Here is a 16,292-nt window from a genome sequence, read left to right as displayed (position 1 = left end):
TTAAAACAGAAAAACAACTCCACGGTTAAGTTTAGCCATTAATTAAGATTGGCCTTTCTAACTCATTGTGGACAGATGGCGCAGCGGTCTAATCAGCCAGCTCCTGCTCCATATACTGCAAGTTCAATCCAATGATTCATATATACACTAGATCACAGACAGGAGGCGCTSTTTTGAAGCTACAGCACCTCCATCTTGGCACTCCCCCACCTTTGTAAAACTATTTTGGAAGCAAAAATGCATTTTTTTTAATGTCCAGATTTGTTTTTGCTATATTTGTTCTATTACAGACACCTTAATGCATACTTTTAAATTATATTATGTGAGTTAACGTAAAAATRTATTAAAACATTTTCCTTAAAGTATAATTTTTTGAAAGTTCTAATGTGACTGTTCACACTATATAAAAAAAAATACGTAAATACACTGAACAAAAATATGTTTCATGAGCTGAATTAAAAAATCTCAGAAATGTTCTTTGTGTACAAAAAGCGTATTTCTCTCATGTTGTGCACAAATTTGTTTACATGCCTGTTAGTGAGCATTTCTCCTTTGCCAAGATAATCCATCCACCTGGCAGGTGTGGCATATCAAGAAGCTGATTAAACAGCATGATAATTACGCAGGTGCACCTTGTGCTGGGGACAATAGAAGGCCACTTTAAAATTAGCAGTTTTGTCACACAACACAATGCCACAGACGTAGCAAGTTGAGGGAGCGTGCAATTGGCATGCTGACTTTAGGAATGTCCACCAAAGCTGTTGCCAGAGAATTTAATGTTAATTGCTCTACCATAAGCTGCCTCCAACGTTGTTTTAGAGAATTTGGCAGTACGCCCAACTTGCCTTACAACCGCAGACCACGTATAACCACTCCAGCCTAGGACCTCCACATACGGCTTCTTCACCTGTGGGATCGTCTGAGGGGGTTGGGGGGCTGCTGAGGGGTATTTTGTTTGTAATGAAGCCCTTTTGTGGGAAAAAACACATTCTAATTGGATGGGCCTGGCTCCCACCCATGGCTGCACCCTTGCCCAGTCATGTGAAATCCATAGATTAGGGCATAACACATTTTTTTCAATTGACTGATTACCTTATATATGAACTGTAACTCAGTAAAATCTTTGAAATTGTAGCATGTTGCATTTATATTTTTGATCAGTATAAATGTAATTTGGTCCGTGAAACATTTATTTGAAATACTGTAGAATCCCATTAATATCTATGGAAGACTGCTCCTTCTGGGGTGTGCCAATATGGCCGACCGCTGGCTTCAAAGCCTCTCACTGGCCAATACATAGCAACAGAAATCCAGGGTTTATATGTACAGTGCATTCGGAAAGTATTCAGACCCCTTGACTTTTTCCACAATTTTGTTACGTTACAGCCTTATTCTAAAATGGATTCAATGTTTTTTTCCCCTCATCGATTCACACACAATACCCCATAAGGTCAAAGCAAATACAGGTTTTTAGACATTTTTGCAAATGTAATAAAAACAAAAAAAACATCACATTTACATAAGTATTCAGACCCTTTACTCTGTACTTTGTTGAAGCACCTTTGGCAGTGATTACAGCCTTGAGTCTTCTTGGGTTTGACACTACAAGCTTAGCACACCTGTATTTGGGGAGTTTCTCCCATTCTTCTCTGCAGATCCTCTCAAGCTCTGTCAGGTTAGATGGGGGGGCGTCGCTGCACAGCTATTTTTAGGTCTCTCCAGAGATGTTCGATCAAGTTCAAGTCCGGACTCTGGCTGGGCCACTCAAGGACATTCGGAGACTTGTCCTGAAGCCACTCCTGCGTTTTCTAGGCTGTATGCTTAGGGTCGTTGTCCTGTTGGAAGGTGAACCTTCGCCCCAGTCTGAGGTCCTGAGCACTCTGGAGCAGGTTTTCATCAAGGATCTCTCAGAACTTTGCTCCTTTCATCTGTTGATGGAGGCCAGTGTGTTCTTGGTGACCTTCAATGCTGCAGAACATTTTTGGTGCCCTTCCCCAGATCTGTGCCTCGACTCAATCCTGTCTCGGAGCTCAATAGACAATTCCTTCGACCTCATGGCATGGTTTTTGCTCTGACATGCTCTGTCAACTGTGACCTTATATAGACAGGTGTGTGCCTTTCCAAATCATGTCCAATCAATTGAATTTACCACAGGTGGACACAAATCAAGTTGTAGAAACATCTCAAGGATGATCAATGGAATCAGGATGCACCTGAGCTCAATTTTGAGTCTCATAGCAAAGGGTCTGAATACTTATGTAAATACATCTGTTTTAAATGTTTTATAAATGTGCAAAAAAGTGTAAAAACCTGTTTTTGCTTTGTCATTATGGGGTATTGTTTGTAGATTGATGAGGGAAGAAAATGATTTAATCCATTTTAGAATAAGGCTGTAACGTAATTTTTAGGGGAAAAAGTCAAGGTGTCTGAATAATTTCCGAATGCACTGTATCATTGGTTCAATCCCAACTCTGGGCACTCATTGTGGACGGTTTTAGGTGTGTCTCCTGATGTCCTGGGGACCTGCAAATACGAAAAACGTCAACATAAATCTGGAGTGATGTCTCTGTTCATACAAAATGTTCAGCCATTGTGAATGATGGCCAAAAGCATTTCTGTTTCCCTAAATGTTGTCTTTCTACTATTCTTGAGTTTGAATCTGGCCTCTGAAGACTCTCTGTCAGAGTTGTGTGAAAGATGTATCTGATTTATTTAATTCCCCCAGCAGACCTTTTTTGAGCTATGCTCCTCACTACTGATTAGGTTTACCATTATGACAAACAGAATGTGTCACTCCCAAGCAAAACAGCCCTGACAGTGTGATAATGCAAACCCACCTGCTGGGAGAGGAGTGGGGGGGGGGGTTGAGTGAGTTAGTCAGAGACAGTCGAGAAGGAGATGGGATATGGAGGCTCTGTTAATACTTGAATATGACTCCTTATCTGAGCGTCTGCTGCCACACAGATCCCCAGCTACATTTTGTTGCTCCCCAGGACTGCTTGAGACTCAAACTATGCTGCTGCTACTCACCTCTCAGGGGAAATAGCTTCTCAGAATCAAGTTATCAAAACCCATTGACATGCTGCAGTCTGAGAGACCACTCCCAAATGAGACCACTCCCAAGTGTTAGGGGTGTTTAAAGGGCCAATCTGAAGTTGCTACATCCATTTTTTGCACTTATAAATGAATGATATGTACCCATTGATTCCTGAAGAATATAACTTAGAAATGGCTCAGGAGCATAGTTCCACTGTTGTACCCCATCAGAACCCAAAATATAAACTTGTATAAAATATTAAAATATATGTAAAACAAAATATAAACTTACTCCAATGTTTGTAAACATGGTAAATGTAAACAAACACTATATAGCCTCAAAACATGGCTAAAACTATACTTGCTTTTATCATGGATAGTCAGTCCTTGCATCCATAGCTCTGTCTATGAATTTGAGAGTGGTTACATTTCTCCAGCCCCATCCCTCACCATTTTACCAAAACAGGGGCGGTGAATATGCTTTGTTATTGTTCTTTTTTCAACTGCTGATTGCCACTTTAATGTTATGGTGATGACAGAATTGCACAATAGAGATAAATGCTGGGGTTAAAGAACGCCTTTCTGTATCAGTGCACAGGTCAAAGTTGAGTTCTTGAGGCTATTTGCATTGAACAGGTAATCAAATGGCTACCCGGACTATTTGTATTGTGTCCCCCCCAACCCCTATTTTATGCTGCTGCTACTCTCTGTCTATCATATATGCATAGTCACTTTAACTATACATTCATGTACATACTACCTCAATTAGCCCAACTAGCCGGTGTCTGTATGTAGCCTCGCTACTGTTATAGCCTCGCTACTGCATATAGCCTTGCTACTGTTATTTTTCTGTCTTTTTACTATTGTTTTTTATTTCTTATCTATTGTTTACCTAATACCAATTTTTTTACTTAAATTTGCTCTGTTGGTTAGGGCCTGTAAGTAAGCATTTCACTGTAAGGTCTACACCTGTTGTATTCGGCACACGTGACAAATAAACTTTGATTTGATTGAGAGTTGGACAACCCTCCTTTGTGCAGAACCATGTTTATGGTATGTTGTTAACGTGGGGTTGGGGTTACAGAAAATGTTAGCGTATACGTCAATTTAACTTTCATTGCTACATATTCTACTAAATCGAGTCAGCTAAGACTGAACCCAAGGAACAAAAGATCTCTCAAAAATCCAATTTGTCTATCTCGGGTTAAATGAGAATGCATATCAACACCGGTGTCCAATTTAGCTCAGAGGAAATGGTTGATACCAAGCCTTCAGCAACAGAAAGCTTAGATGAGACTCTTAAATCAGCTTTGCTATAGCCCTCCACAATGGGATAGATTGGTCGGCAAGCATCCACCTCATCCACCTCTCTGTCTGCATCACTAGTGATTCTGTTTGTCACTTACCTATCCCCTTAGAGTGAAATTACATTCTGCTGTTCAGAGCTTTACAGAGCTCTACAGATAAGGGCTGTAGCAGAATTGAGTCGACAGCTTTGTGAATTGGGCTGCAGAGCCATAACAGTTACAAGATAGGGATATGATTCAGGAACAATTATGACAATGGAGCTGCTGCTCAGTGTAATTATACCCTAGGCCTAGTCAGAGGCAATGGCAGTGGGTAACAACCCACTATGTGGTTACCAATGAAGGATGTAAAAATACTTATTCCAAGCTAAATTCACACTCTGTAATTTCTAGCTGGTGGTAAAAAATATCTTGGCCTCAGAGCGGCATGGAGGTTTAAACCTCATAGTTGTCCTCCCCTCTCATTCCCCACTGACAACACACACACACAAAACACACATGCACACTTACACACCCGCTCATGCACACACTCAAACAGTGGTATTTTCCTCACATTTTCCTTCCCTCTGTTTTCAGAACTCAATTAGGGGGGTACTAATCGTGCCTCACTGCCCTCGGATTGAATAGTAATTTTTATTAGAGTGGACATGAGCGGTGAGGTAAAAAAGAAACACGACAAACAAGCGGTAGCAGTTTTCCATCTCACACAAACAAGGGCTCTGGTGTCCTCTGGAGAGTGCATCACTGACGTTGGGGCTCGTTCTGTTCTGTTTCCACATGCATTCTGGGTAGCGATGGGGTGCTCATTTTTAATGAAGGAAACACATGCATTCTATTAGCTGTTTGAGCAAGGGCTAAGGACAAGTGTTTTTGCCACCCTGTATGTTACATCAATCTGGATAGCCACAGCATATAGGCCTAATATGTAACGTGTGTAGCACAAACAATGTGTCACATGGTTTTATAAAAGATAGCTAGGTAAAGCTTTGAGTGAATAACTGCTACTTGTCTTCTATATCTCCTCTGTTCTTCTGCCCTCTGTGTTTTATGCCTTTTAAAGTTATTTTAAAAATGAGTAGTGGCGTTATGGTCAGTAATAACATAATGTTCCATTCTGGTGTGGCGCCCTAGTGTCCTAACTCTCTAAGTGGTCAACAACCCTATAGAGACCCTTTTGTATGATGACCCCTAATTCCACTGGATAGCCTGTCTATTTCTGGGGTCTTCTTTTGTGTGTTTGGCCCTCTCTCTTTCAGAGATTCAAGAAAAGTGGAATCTACCGTTGCAGTTTGAAACAAAGCTGTTCAAGTCAGAGTGCTCTTGTAACAGGTTTCTGAAGAGTTGCATAAAATATCTCCAATCAGTGTTTTTATTCGTCCTCTTGTCTATATCGTTTAAAAAAAATTAAGTAATCTTGACAAAATGAGTGGCAACCTCATTTAAACTTCTCTCTACCACTTGTGAAAAACACTCCCTCACTCAAGCGGAGTGTCAGAACTGCAGAGCCTAGTTTTCCACACATTTTAGTGCGTAGATCTACGTGTTCGTGCTCTTGGGGTGTAGTCCGATTTGTTTTGGAACAACACTCACCTTCTGTAACATGATACCCTCGCTGGTCCATGTGATCCTAGACCCCCCAATAGCAACATACACAAGGGGGCAATAGCAGAGAGAGATTTTCTTGTTGTTCTATTCCCATTTGTGGTAAAAGCAAAGAAGAATCATGTTTAAAACATCACCACTGTTAGCTAATTTCAATGAAATGGCTAAAAACAGCAGGCAAGCTATCCTTTTAGCTTCCCACATCACCCCCATGTGAAATAATCYGATTTATCATTAAATAATATGCAAATAGCAAATATTATTTACTTGCCAGTGTAACCTACAGCATCATCCCAGTTTAATATGCTGCTGGAATGTATTCACACCCATATCAGCTAAAAATAGAATACCATCATTTATGCGCAGGAAGAAAAAGCACATGGTTTATGGCTGTTTTAGGTAGTCAATCAGTAAAATACTTTTGGGGGGAATTCTAATAAGGCTACAATGTTGTTTGGTTTATTGTTTTAAAAGTCGCTAAGATTATATTTGGTTATCAATGCAAAATAGGCTTCTTATTTCATGCCAAGCTAAACCAAAACAGTAATATTGAAGTTGAAGTGATTTTGTAGACTAGCTTCCCACATCGCCATGTGAAATAATCACACTTATAATTCAATAATATGCCCCGGCAAATATTCTTATACTTGCCGTTGTAACCTACAATGTTATTCCAGTTTGATATGCTACTTGCATGTATTCACTCCCGTATCAGCTAAAAATAGAATGTCATCATGCTTTGGTCGCGGAGAAAAATATATATTTTTGTTTTTACCAATAGCCTGGAATCACTAGTTCTAATAAGGCTACGATGTTGTTTGATTTGTTTGAACAGTCGATGAGATTAGAAGGCTTATCAATGCCAAATAGGCTACTTTGATTCAGCCTATAGATTCAAGGAACCAAGCGAGCTCCATTGCCTAGACAACACTGTCTCCACGGCTACGCAAGGAATGATACGGCAAGTTACAATTTTAATTTGGCACGGGAGTGTGTTGAATGTCGGCGTGCACTGCAAGGAGCCGCCCCTTTTGTGAGGAAAAACGACATTGCGACACTGCGCTACGCTCCGTATGGTCCGTCTCTATAGGGTATAAATCGGCCTTGAAGAGCATGTTCTAACATGTTCGAGAAGATAGTCAAACTGGTAGTGAGAGGTCTTAGCAACACAAGGGCTGCTATTCACAACCACTCAGTGCAATACAGGTTGAATCCACCTCGGGTGATGCAATCCTCAACCTTGAAATGAAGTGAAATAACCATAACAATGAGGCCTGTTATTGTATACAGGCTGTCTCTTATACACATCTAGATGTGTATAAGAGACAGGCACGGGAGTGTGTTGAATGTCGGCGTGCACTGCAAGGAGCCGCCCCTTTTGTGAGGAAAAACGACATTGCGACACTGCGCTACGCTCCGTATGGTCCGTCTCTATAGGGTATAAATCGGCCTTGAAGAGCATGTTCTAACATGTTCGAGAAGTTAGTCAAACTGGTAGTGAGAGGTCTTAGCAACACAAGGGCTGCTATTCACAACCACTCAGTGCAATACAGGTTGAATCCACCTCGGGTGATGCAATCCTCAACCTTGAAATGAAGTGAAATAACCATAACAAYGAGGCCTGTTATTGTATACAGGAGTATTGTCAGTGTATTAAGTCAACCTTATTGCTTCTAAAACGACATTTGTCAAGAAAGAATCTAGTGGGGAAAAAAACGATTTACCTTCTTAATTGGAAAAAAGGGGTTCAAGTGAAGTCTAATGGTGTTTTGGAATGGCTTCGATTAGCCTTGGAGGAACACAAAATCAATGTTCTTCAACAATTGATCCTACATCCTGCAAATGTTTTAATTATCATGTAAGAGGCCCTTATTCTCGACTTACACGACTACTTATGGATTGGACAATCGCTTTCAAATAATGAAACATTTTGTTTATGGCAAAGTGCACTTCTTAGATGTCTATAAATGGGTACTTATTTTCAAGGGTAAATAGGAAATTATTTTCAAGGGTTGATCCGTTTGAATTAAATCACTTTTTGACAGAAAATTCACATAATAATTATGTTGTAGCTTAGACCCTATTTCACATCATCTGAGGTTTTTGTGTTGTGCCCTCCATCGGTTGTGACACAATATGCTCTCGAATACAGGGCGGGTGTCATTTCAATCATAGAAAAGTCCATTCTATTAATTATATATCGCTTCTGACCACTGAAATTTAGCTAGTACACCTTGACATTTAATTGAAATGTAACTTCTAATTACTACCACAAAGGTTACTGCTGGTCTATACACCGTTGAATGTCAACATAAATAGTCATGTCTATTCTATTATCTATATTTCTATGATCTTAATAGGTTTCCTATGGAGGATTGACAGTATAATTTAAATCAACAGATATTCCAATTCAAGTCTACATTCTCTGATGTGTGGACCTCCAACCATCTTTGTGGTACCATTTGAAAGTTGAAATGTCTATTTTATTCCCATTTTAGTACATTTGTCAGCAAAAACATGACAACCACCCTGTATTCAAGAGCACTCCTATTTGCCATCTCTTCAATTTAAACCTACTAGATAGGCTTCCATTAAAAAACACCCTCTGTGTTATGCTAGACAGGTAACTCTTTATCTACAATATTCCAGGGGGTGTAAAGCCATAACACATATGCTTTTCCTGCAGCAGATTATGATCGATAATGTCAGAATCCGCACTGAAGTCTAGCAAAACAATTTATTTATCATCAATCTCAGTCAATCATCAGTCGTTTGTGTAAGTGCTGTGCTTGTTGAATGTCCTTCCCTATAAGCACGCTGAAAGTCTGTTGTCAATTTGTTTACTGTAAAAATAAGATTGTATCTGGCCAAAAACTATTTTTTCCAAAAGTTTACTAAGGGTTTGTAACAGGCTGATTGGTCGGCTATTTGAGCCAGTAAATGGGGCTTTAATATTCTTAGGTAGTGGAATTACTTTTGCTTCTCTCCAGGCTTGAGAGCACACACTTTCTAACATAATCCAGGTAGAATCAGGAATTCTCCAGTCCAGCTGTTTAGGCCCCTTACTTTTTTCAATCTTTACTAACGACATGCCACTGGCTTTGAGTAAAGTTATGTATACGGACGACTCAACACTATACACGTCAGCTACTACAGCGACTGAAATGACTGCAACACTTAACAAAGAGCTGAATGGAAAAGGAATAAGTTAGTCCTAAATATTTCAAAAACTAAAAGCACTGTATTTGGCACAAATCATTCACTAAACCCTAAACTTCAACTAAATATTTTAAAGAGTAAGTTGAGGTGGCTAAATTGCTGAGGTGACTAAACTGCTTGGAGTAACCCTGGATTGTAAACTGTCATGGTCAAAACATATTGATACAACAGTAGCTAAGATGGGGAGAAGTCTGTCCATAATAAAGCGATGCTCTGCCTTCTTAACACCACTATCAACAAGCCAGGTCCTACAGGCCCTAGTTTTGTCGCACCTGGACTACTGTTCAGTCGTGTGGTCAGGTACCACAACGAGGGAACAGGGCAGCACGGCTGGCCCTTAGATGTACACAGAGAGCTAACATTAATAATATGCATTTCAATCTTTCCTGGCTCAAAGTGGAGGAGAGATTGACTTCATCACTATTTGTATTTATGAGAGGTATTGRCATGTTGAATGCACTGAGCTGTCTGTCTAAACTACTGGCACACAGCTCGGACACCCATGCATACCCCACAACACATGCCACAAGAGGTCTCTTCACAGTCCCCAAGTCCAGAACAGACTATGGGAGGCGCACAGTACTACAGAGAGCCATGACTACATGGAACTCTATTCCACATCAAATAACTCATGCAAGCAGTAACATTTTATTTAAAAGACAGATAAAAACACACTTTATGGAACAGTGGGGACTGTGAAGCAACACAAACATAGGCACAGACACATGCATACACACACACGCAATAACATATGCACTATACACACACGTAYTGTGTACATGGATTTTGTGTGGTAGATATGTGGTAGTAGATTATGGGCCTGAGGGCACACACTTAATGTGTTGTGATATCTGTTGTGAATGGCTCCCGAGTGGTGCAGCGGTCTAAGGCACTGCATCTCAGTGCTAGATTGGCCCAGCGTCAGCCGGGGTAGGCCGTCATTGTAAATAAGAATTAGTTAAATATATAAAGGTTAAAATAAAACAAATATATATATTGTAATGTTTTTAAAATTGTGTAACTGCTTTAATGTTGCTGGACCCCAGGAAGAAGGCAGCAGCTAATGGGGATCCATAATAAATACAAATACAAATGTTGCGTCTCAACCGATGCTGGGCACAACACAAAAACCTTAGAATGATGTAAATTAGAGTCTAAACTACAACATTTACGAATAGATTTAAAAAATAAAGAAAAGTTTACACATTTTTAAATAATTAACTTTTAATAATTAATAATTAATTTAATTTTTTTATTTTATTCTCCAGATATTATGAAATAGTTTGAAAACCCTATTTGTAGGCTGTTTAAATGATTTCAATCTCAACTGTATATTTTCCAGTCATCGAAACATTGGTTTATCCTCAATACATTTTTCTGCATGATTGTTCTGGATGATCAATGTTCTTTGTTTGCTTTGAGCAAGACGAGAAAACATTGTTGCTGCACCAAACGTGCACTTAAATGACGCTGCCTTCTTTGGTGTTGTAGGTCTTCAATTGTCCTGGTGTAGACACTGGGTCCCACCTTGTTTTGCACCTTGTTGCCTGGAGACAGTGTGTCTGCACCGGCACCACCTTTCTCTGTTGTTGATGGTATCTCCATGGGGGTCGCTAGCTTGGAATAGAGGGTCTGCGACCAGAAACAGGAAGGGGGTATTTTGTCAAACAGTTGTGACAGATCCTGACACTCTTTTACTCTAATGTCTTGAGGGAGAAGTTCTCTGTGTATTTGGTTATGTCCTGAACAATGCTACTGACTTTCGCACAGTTTGTAATTGTTCTCTTGAATGGTTTTCTAGACTTAGTTTTTAAATGGTGATTTTTCCAGTCAAATGTCCCTTCCATATGTGTTGCCATTAATAGAGGAACAAGTCTGGTTTTCTCTCGCTATTAAATTGAATTAGCTGTGTGCGTTCTTGCTTGCTCGTGCCTGCGTGCGCCAGAGGGCTCTTTTTAAACCACGATTGCACCACTTCCCTTCAAGCCACAGACAATACATGTTCGGTGCAATGTAAACAAACATCAAACAACAAGCATTGTCAGGACAAAGAGTCAAGAGGGAGAGCAGAGCATGTTTTTCTCTGGTTCAACAGAACACATTGAAATAAACTGGTGATGACACGAAACAGTGATCGGGAATCAACACCCTGCTTTACCCTTCAGTAACCTTAACTAAATGCGGTTTGTTCTCCATCTTTTTCTCTTCCAGACTCTTTCGTCAACAGCCAAGAATGGACATTGAGTCGATCAGTGCCAGAGCTCAAAGTGGTGAGTAGTATCCATCATAACTTCAGCCCGTGTTAATCGGCTGACATTGACATTGCAAGAGGAAGATAAGTTCAGCATTAGCATTGGATTGATTTAAACGTCAATGCCAGTGCATGCTCTATGCATGTCAAAAACATTTCCTCTCATTCTGCATGAGAGAGAGTGTAGAGTACAGAAATTGGCTGGAATATTCCCTGGCACCAAACGAGATTGTGGGGGATTTTTAATGATGCGKTTTTTTTTTGCGTTGGCATGGTGACGCGGAGCGTAGAGTGGCTTGCAGCAGACTAAGAGATGAGTGACGGTTTTGGGCTAGACGAATGACACTTCCTGGGTCTGATCCAGCCGCTAGCACAACAGTTCTTACCACTGCCAAACACACACACACACACACACCCGCTGCTCACGTCCTCACATGAGGAAAGGAATGCTTCACGCACATAATCAATAGGGGTATTACCACAAAGCCTCATTCCACCGTTCTGGTGGTAAATACTGTAGTAGTATTCATAGTATTTTGGACTTCTATGAATTGGTTAGGGTCGTGCATCACATCAGAAAGATCTATGGGAATCAGACACAAATCAGATGAGGGAACTGTTATGAAGAACATGCTTTCTAAACAGGGAGAATTTGATAGAGCTCATTGTCTTTTATATAGTAGAAGGTGTTCATTAGCGCCACACACTTCAGAGGGTAAGTGAACTGATGCTGAACTCAGCAAGAAAAAGACAAGGACTGCTGTCAGAGAAGGGACAGAACTTCAATTGCTTCCACAGTTCCATATGGCAGTATTGGACAGAAGTAGTTCATTCATAKGAGTTATGTTTCCCAAAAGCATGGACAAATGTTATCGTTCCAACATGTAGGCTATTGCACTCCTGGGGGACATGAGCTGATACTGTGTAGTACGGGCTTCCCAAAACTTTGCATGAAAAACATTGTATTCAAACCTGGACTTTGATAATGAACCCACAGACTGATCCTTAAAAAAAAGTCTCTAGTGGAGTTTACACACAGTGCCCGCTCTGCTTTCATCTGCCTGAACTATGCTCATAAAGCAGCCTTATTAATGATGGGCTTACAACCCAGCAGGTTACAAAGCTTTACAGTTCTAACACAAACCCTGCTCCTTTTGTAGTTAGTTTTGGTTATGAGTAGCTCCTAGCTTGTTATTTTTATTGATTTATTTAACCTTTATTAAACTAGGTACGTCAGTTAAGAACACATTCTAATTTTACAATGACGGCCTACCCCGGCCAAACCCTCCCCTAACCCTGACGACGCTGGGCCAATTGTGCGCCGCCCTATGGGGCTCCCGATCACGGACGGTTGTGATACAGCCCGGGATCGAACCAGGGTCTGTAGTGACGCCTCTAACACTGAGATGCAGTGCCTTAGACTGCTGCGCCTCTCGGTCTATTCTTCCGTTCTTGCTGCGCCTCTCGGTCTATTCTTCCGTTCTTGATAGACTACTACTTCATGTCCTCTCCAAAGCCAACTTCCTCCTTACGAAGAACATAAGTATTATGAGGGAGAGGATAGTTAGCTTAATCCCCCCCAACACACACACACACACACAGTCCGCTGTAATTAAACCAATCCTGACTTTACCACCCACTAATGATCTAAAGAAGAGGGGGATAAAGGAAGAGGGGGGGGGGTGAGGGCATGTTGGAGGAGCCTTTGTTCTCCCCCAGACACCCTGGCATCATCAGCCACCCCAGCCTGGGAGCGGCCCCAGCCCACCCTCCGTCAGGTTTCCCCTGGGGCATCCAGCAGTCAGGGCTGGGGCCTTGGCCTAGACACCCACCAGGGGGAGTAGGGAAAACATTAGCTGAACATATACAGTACTGTTCCCTTGGTGTCTTACCTTTACCCTATAAGCACCATCTGTTCATGTGAAAGTCCATAGGCTGAGGCCTTTGGCATTGGTTAGTAGTGTAACCATCTCTACAACATATTGCCGCCACCAACTGAACATTTTACTAGTACTAGTCGTGTTAATAGACTTTTAATAGTACTAGTATTTTGCCGTCTTGCTGTTTCACCAATCATCATCTGTACTGTATATAGGTCAAGCTGTAGAGGCTCTGGCTATGATTGCAGGTGTAACCATCCATACAACATACATGTCCTGGAATGAACTACATGTGAGTGTGGTGTCATGTGTTTTTGTTGTTTCTGCAGGGTATTGTGGGTAATCTGTCGAGTGGGAAATCGGCCCTTGTCCACCGGTACCTGACAGGCACGTACGTGCAGGAGGAATCCCCTGAAGGTAAGAGACAGAGCCTGCTCCTGAAATCCCAATGGAGGAGAGCACCATCACACGTTAAAAAAAACTAAAAGGTTGTCAACTTTACTAGACGGTCTTGTCAGTCAACACATGAACACATGATCACTTGAGGCAGAGCTGTCTGTTCCTTCTTATAGCTGTGATGATATCTTGCTAATCTAGTCCATCTACTGGCCCTGCTGCATCATACATGTAAATGTCATTTGAGATCTTTATAATAATTCATCAAGTTATTTAAGGTTTTACCAGATTATTGTCTGTCCAAAACCTGTTGAAATACCACCTGGAATGATCAATTGGCAAGCCAGTCTGCATTTTGGCTGATGTTATTCTAGCTGGGGATAGATACTGACAAAATACAAAGACAGGACTGGGCTTGATGCTTGCAGTAAGAAATAGAAACTCAATTCATAATTAGCAGTTAGTTTGAGTGTTTTCCACATGGTGTATGGAGAGAAAAGAGAAATCTTCGCTTATCATTAATGGTATGCCAGGTGTGTTGGTGTGTTTTCTGTTGTTATTTTGTATCAGTCGACGCAGTGTCCGATTTATCTCAAACCCAAGGATGTGGCGAGAGATGACTCTGAGATAATTGGCTTTTTTTTAACCCGTTAGCATAAACAAATGACAGCTAGAGCAAAGCATTGTCTATGAAAGAGAGAGGGCTGCTGCGTTAGAATGATCATTCCCAAACACATCAAGGTTAAACTAAGACCTGGGCTTAAAGCACTAAATCCTACTATAACCCTTCATTTCAGAGAGAAAGGGGATTATAGTTGCTGCCATGAACATAAACACGTTTCTGTTTCGGGAGCTGTGAGGSTCTGAACGAGAGGTCGTAGCTCAGTGAGAAGGTTCTATTTATTTCTACAGTTGGAGCCCATTCCCGAACCTTCCAATATGACTTCAAAGAATCGAAACTGAAGAATTCTCAATTTTTATTATCAGGCGGAAATCAGAAGCGAAGGCTGTCCGAACCCATGAAGATGTTGGCAAAGCCAGGGTCAAATGACAATCTTAGAGGGGGTTTGGATGGTTTGTAATGTCTGTTTTTATGTAACTACTGGAAACTGAGGATGATGAGACATGAAGCGCATAATGAGTTCCTGGCATTAAGATGCTGCTTCACCAAGGGAAAGCAAAAATCCTCAATACCTAATTAGGCCTAGAGAAGTCAATGACAAAAATGCTGGAATACAAAAACCTGAGTGCTGGTTTTGGTAATTCTGGAAACATTTTATACAGATCACTGCATTGTTGCTGTGATACAACATACCGTCTCCCATCCATAACAGGTGGCAAAGGGTCTCCTTTTAGTCTAATTTCTAGCACCTTGCTTAGCCCAGATAGAAACTGTAGATTTGAAAGAGGCTACCTCGCTTCTAGGAAGAGTTGGTAGTAGTACTAATGTTGTCTGTTCTGTCCGTACCATTCCTTAACCCAGCAGTTCTACTTTACGCTGTTTTATTCTACTGTGTTGCTAGTTGCTGTGATATCTAGAAGAAAAAAAGGCAGTATCGGGACAGGGAGGGAGGTGTTGCCATGGCGACAGTGAAACTGGCTCTGTTTGAATTGTGGCTCCGTGTCAAGGTCTCTGAGCATCCACATTCCATTCTAGAGCTGGATATGCCTACTGCCTGCTCACCAAGCCCACAATTTCAGCTACCATCTCAAAACCTGTGTGTGTGTGTGTGTGTGTGTGTGTGTGTGACTGACTGCGTGTGTGTGACTGTGTGTGTGTGACTGACTGCGTGTGTGTGACTGTGTGTGTGGTGACTGACTGCGTGTGTGTGACTGTGTGTTGTGTGTGTGACTGACTGCGTGTGTGTGTGACTGACTGGCGTGTGTGTGATGTGTGTGTGTGACTGACTGCGTGTGTGTGACTGTGTGTGTGTGACTGACTGGCGTGTGTGTGACTGTGTGTGTGTGTGTGTGTGTGTGTGTGTGTGACGTGTGTGTGTGTGTGTGTGGTGTGTGTGTGGTGTGTGTGTGTGTGTGGTGTGTGTGTGTGTGTGTGTGTGGTGTGTGTGTGTGGTGACCGTGTGGGTTGTGTGTGTGGACCGTGTGGGTGGGTGTGTGTGGTGAGTGGGGGGTGTGTGACGTGTGTGTGTGTGTGTGTGTGTGTGTGTGTGACCGTGTGTGGTGTGACGGTGTGTGTGTGCCGTGTGTGTGTGTGACGTGTGTGTGGTGGACCGTGTGTGTGTGTGTGTGTGGTGACGTGTGTGGATGTGTGTGTGTGTGTGACTGGTGTGGTGTGACCGGTGGTGTGTGTGTGACTGTGTGTGTGACTGGTGTGTGTGTGTGACTGTGTGTGTGTGTGTGACTGTGTGTGTGTGACTGGTGTGTGTGTGTGTGTGACTGTGTGGTGTGACTGTGTGTGTGTGTGACTGTGTGTGTGTGTGACTGTGTGTGTGTGACTTGTGTGTGTGTGTGTGGTGTGTGTGTGTGTGGTGTGTGGTGTGTGACTGTGTGTGTGTGTGTGTGTGACTGTGTGTGTGTGTGTGTGTGTGACTGTGTGTGTGTGTGTGACTGTGTGTGTGTGTGTGTGTGTGATGTGTGTGT

The 16,292-nt window shown here is 41.7% G+C and overlaps 1 protein-coding gene across 4 annotated transcripts in view; it reads left to right on the top strand.

Annotated features, from left to right (window-relative positions):
- The window catches only part of LOC111978956 (arf-GAP with GTPase, ANK repeat and PH domain-containing protein 3-like), a 231,378-nt gene that overhangs the window by 100,633 nt on the left and 114,453 nt on the right, over window positions 1-16,292 (top strand). For all 4 annotated transcript variants that reach the window (XM_024009205.2, XM_024009204.2, XM_024009202.2 and 1 more), the window contains exons 2-3: window positions 11,376-11,434; window positions 13,625-13,712. In XM_024009205.2, coding sequence (XP_023864973.1) covers window positions 11,376-11,434; window positions 13,625-13,712 — 147 coding nt within the window. The remainder of the gene's footprint in view (window positions 1-11,375; window positions 11,435-13,624; window positions 13,713-16,292) is intronic.

Source organism: Salvelinus sp. IW2-2015, linkage group LG19 (assembly GCF_002910315.2).
Source record: "Salvelinus sp. IW2-2015 linkage group LG19, ASM291031v2, whole genome shotgun sequence".
Classification (NCBI taxonomy): Eukaryota; Metazoa; Chordata; class Actinopteri; order Salmoniformes; family Salmonidae; genus Salvelinus; species Salvelinus sp. IW2-2015.
The sequence above is the reverse complement of the archived record's forward strand: the minus strand, read 5'-3'. Positions and strand labels throughout refer to the sequence as shown.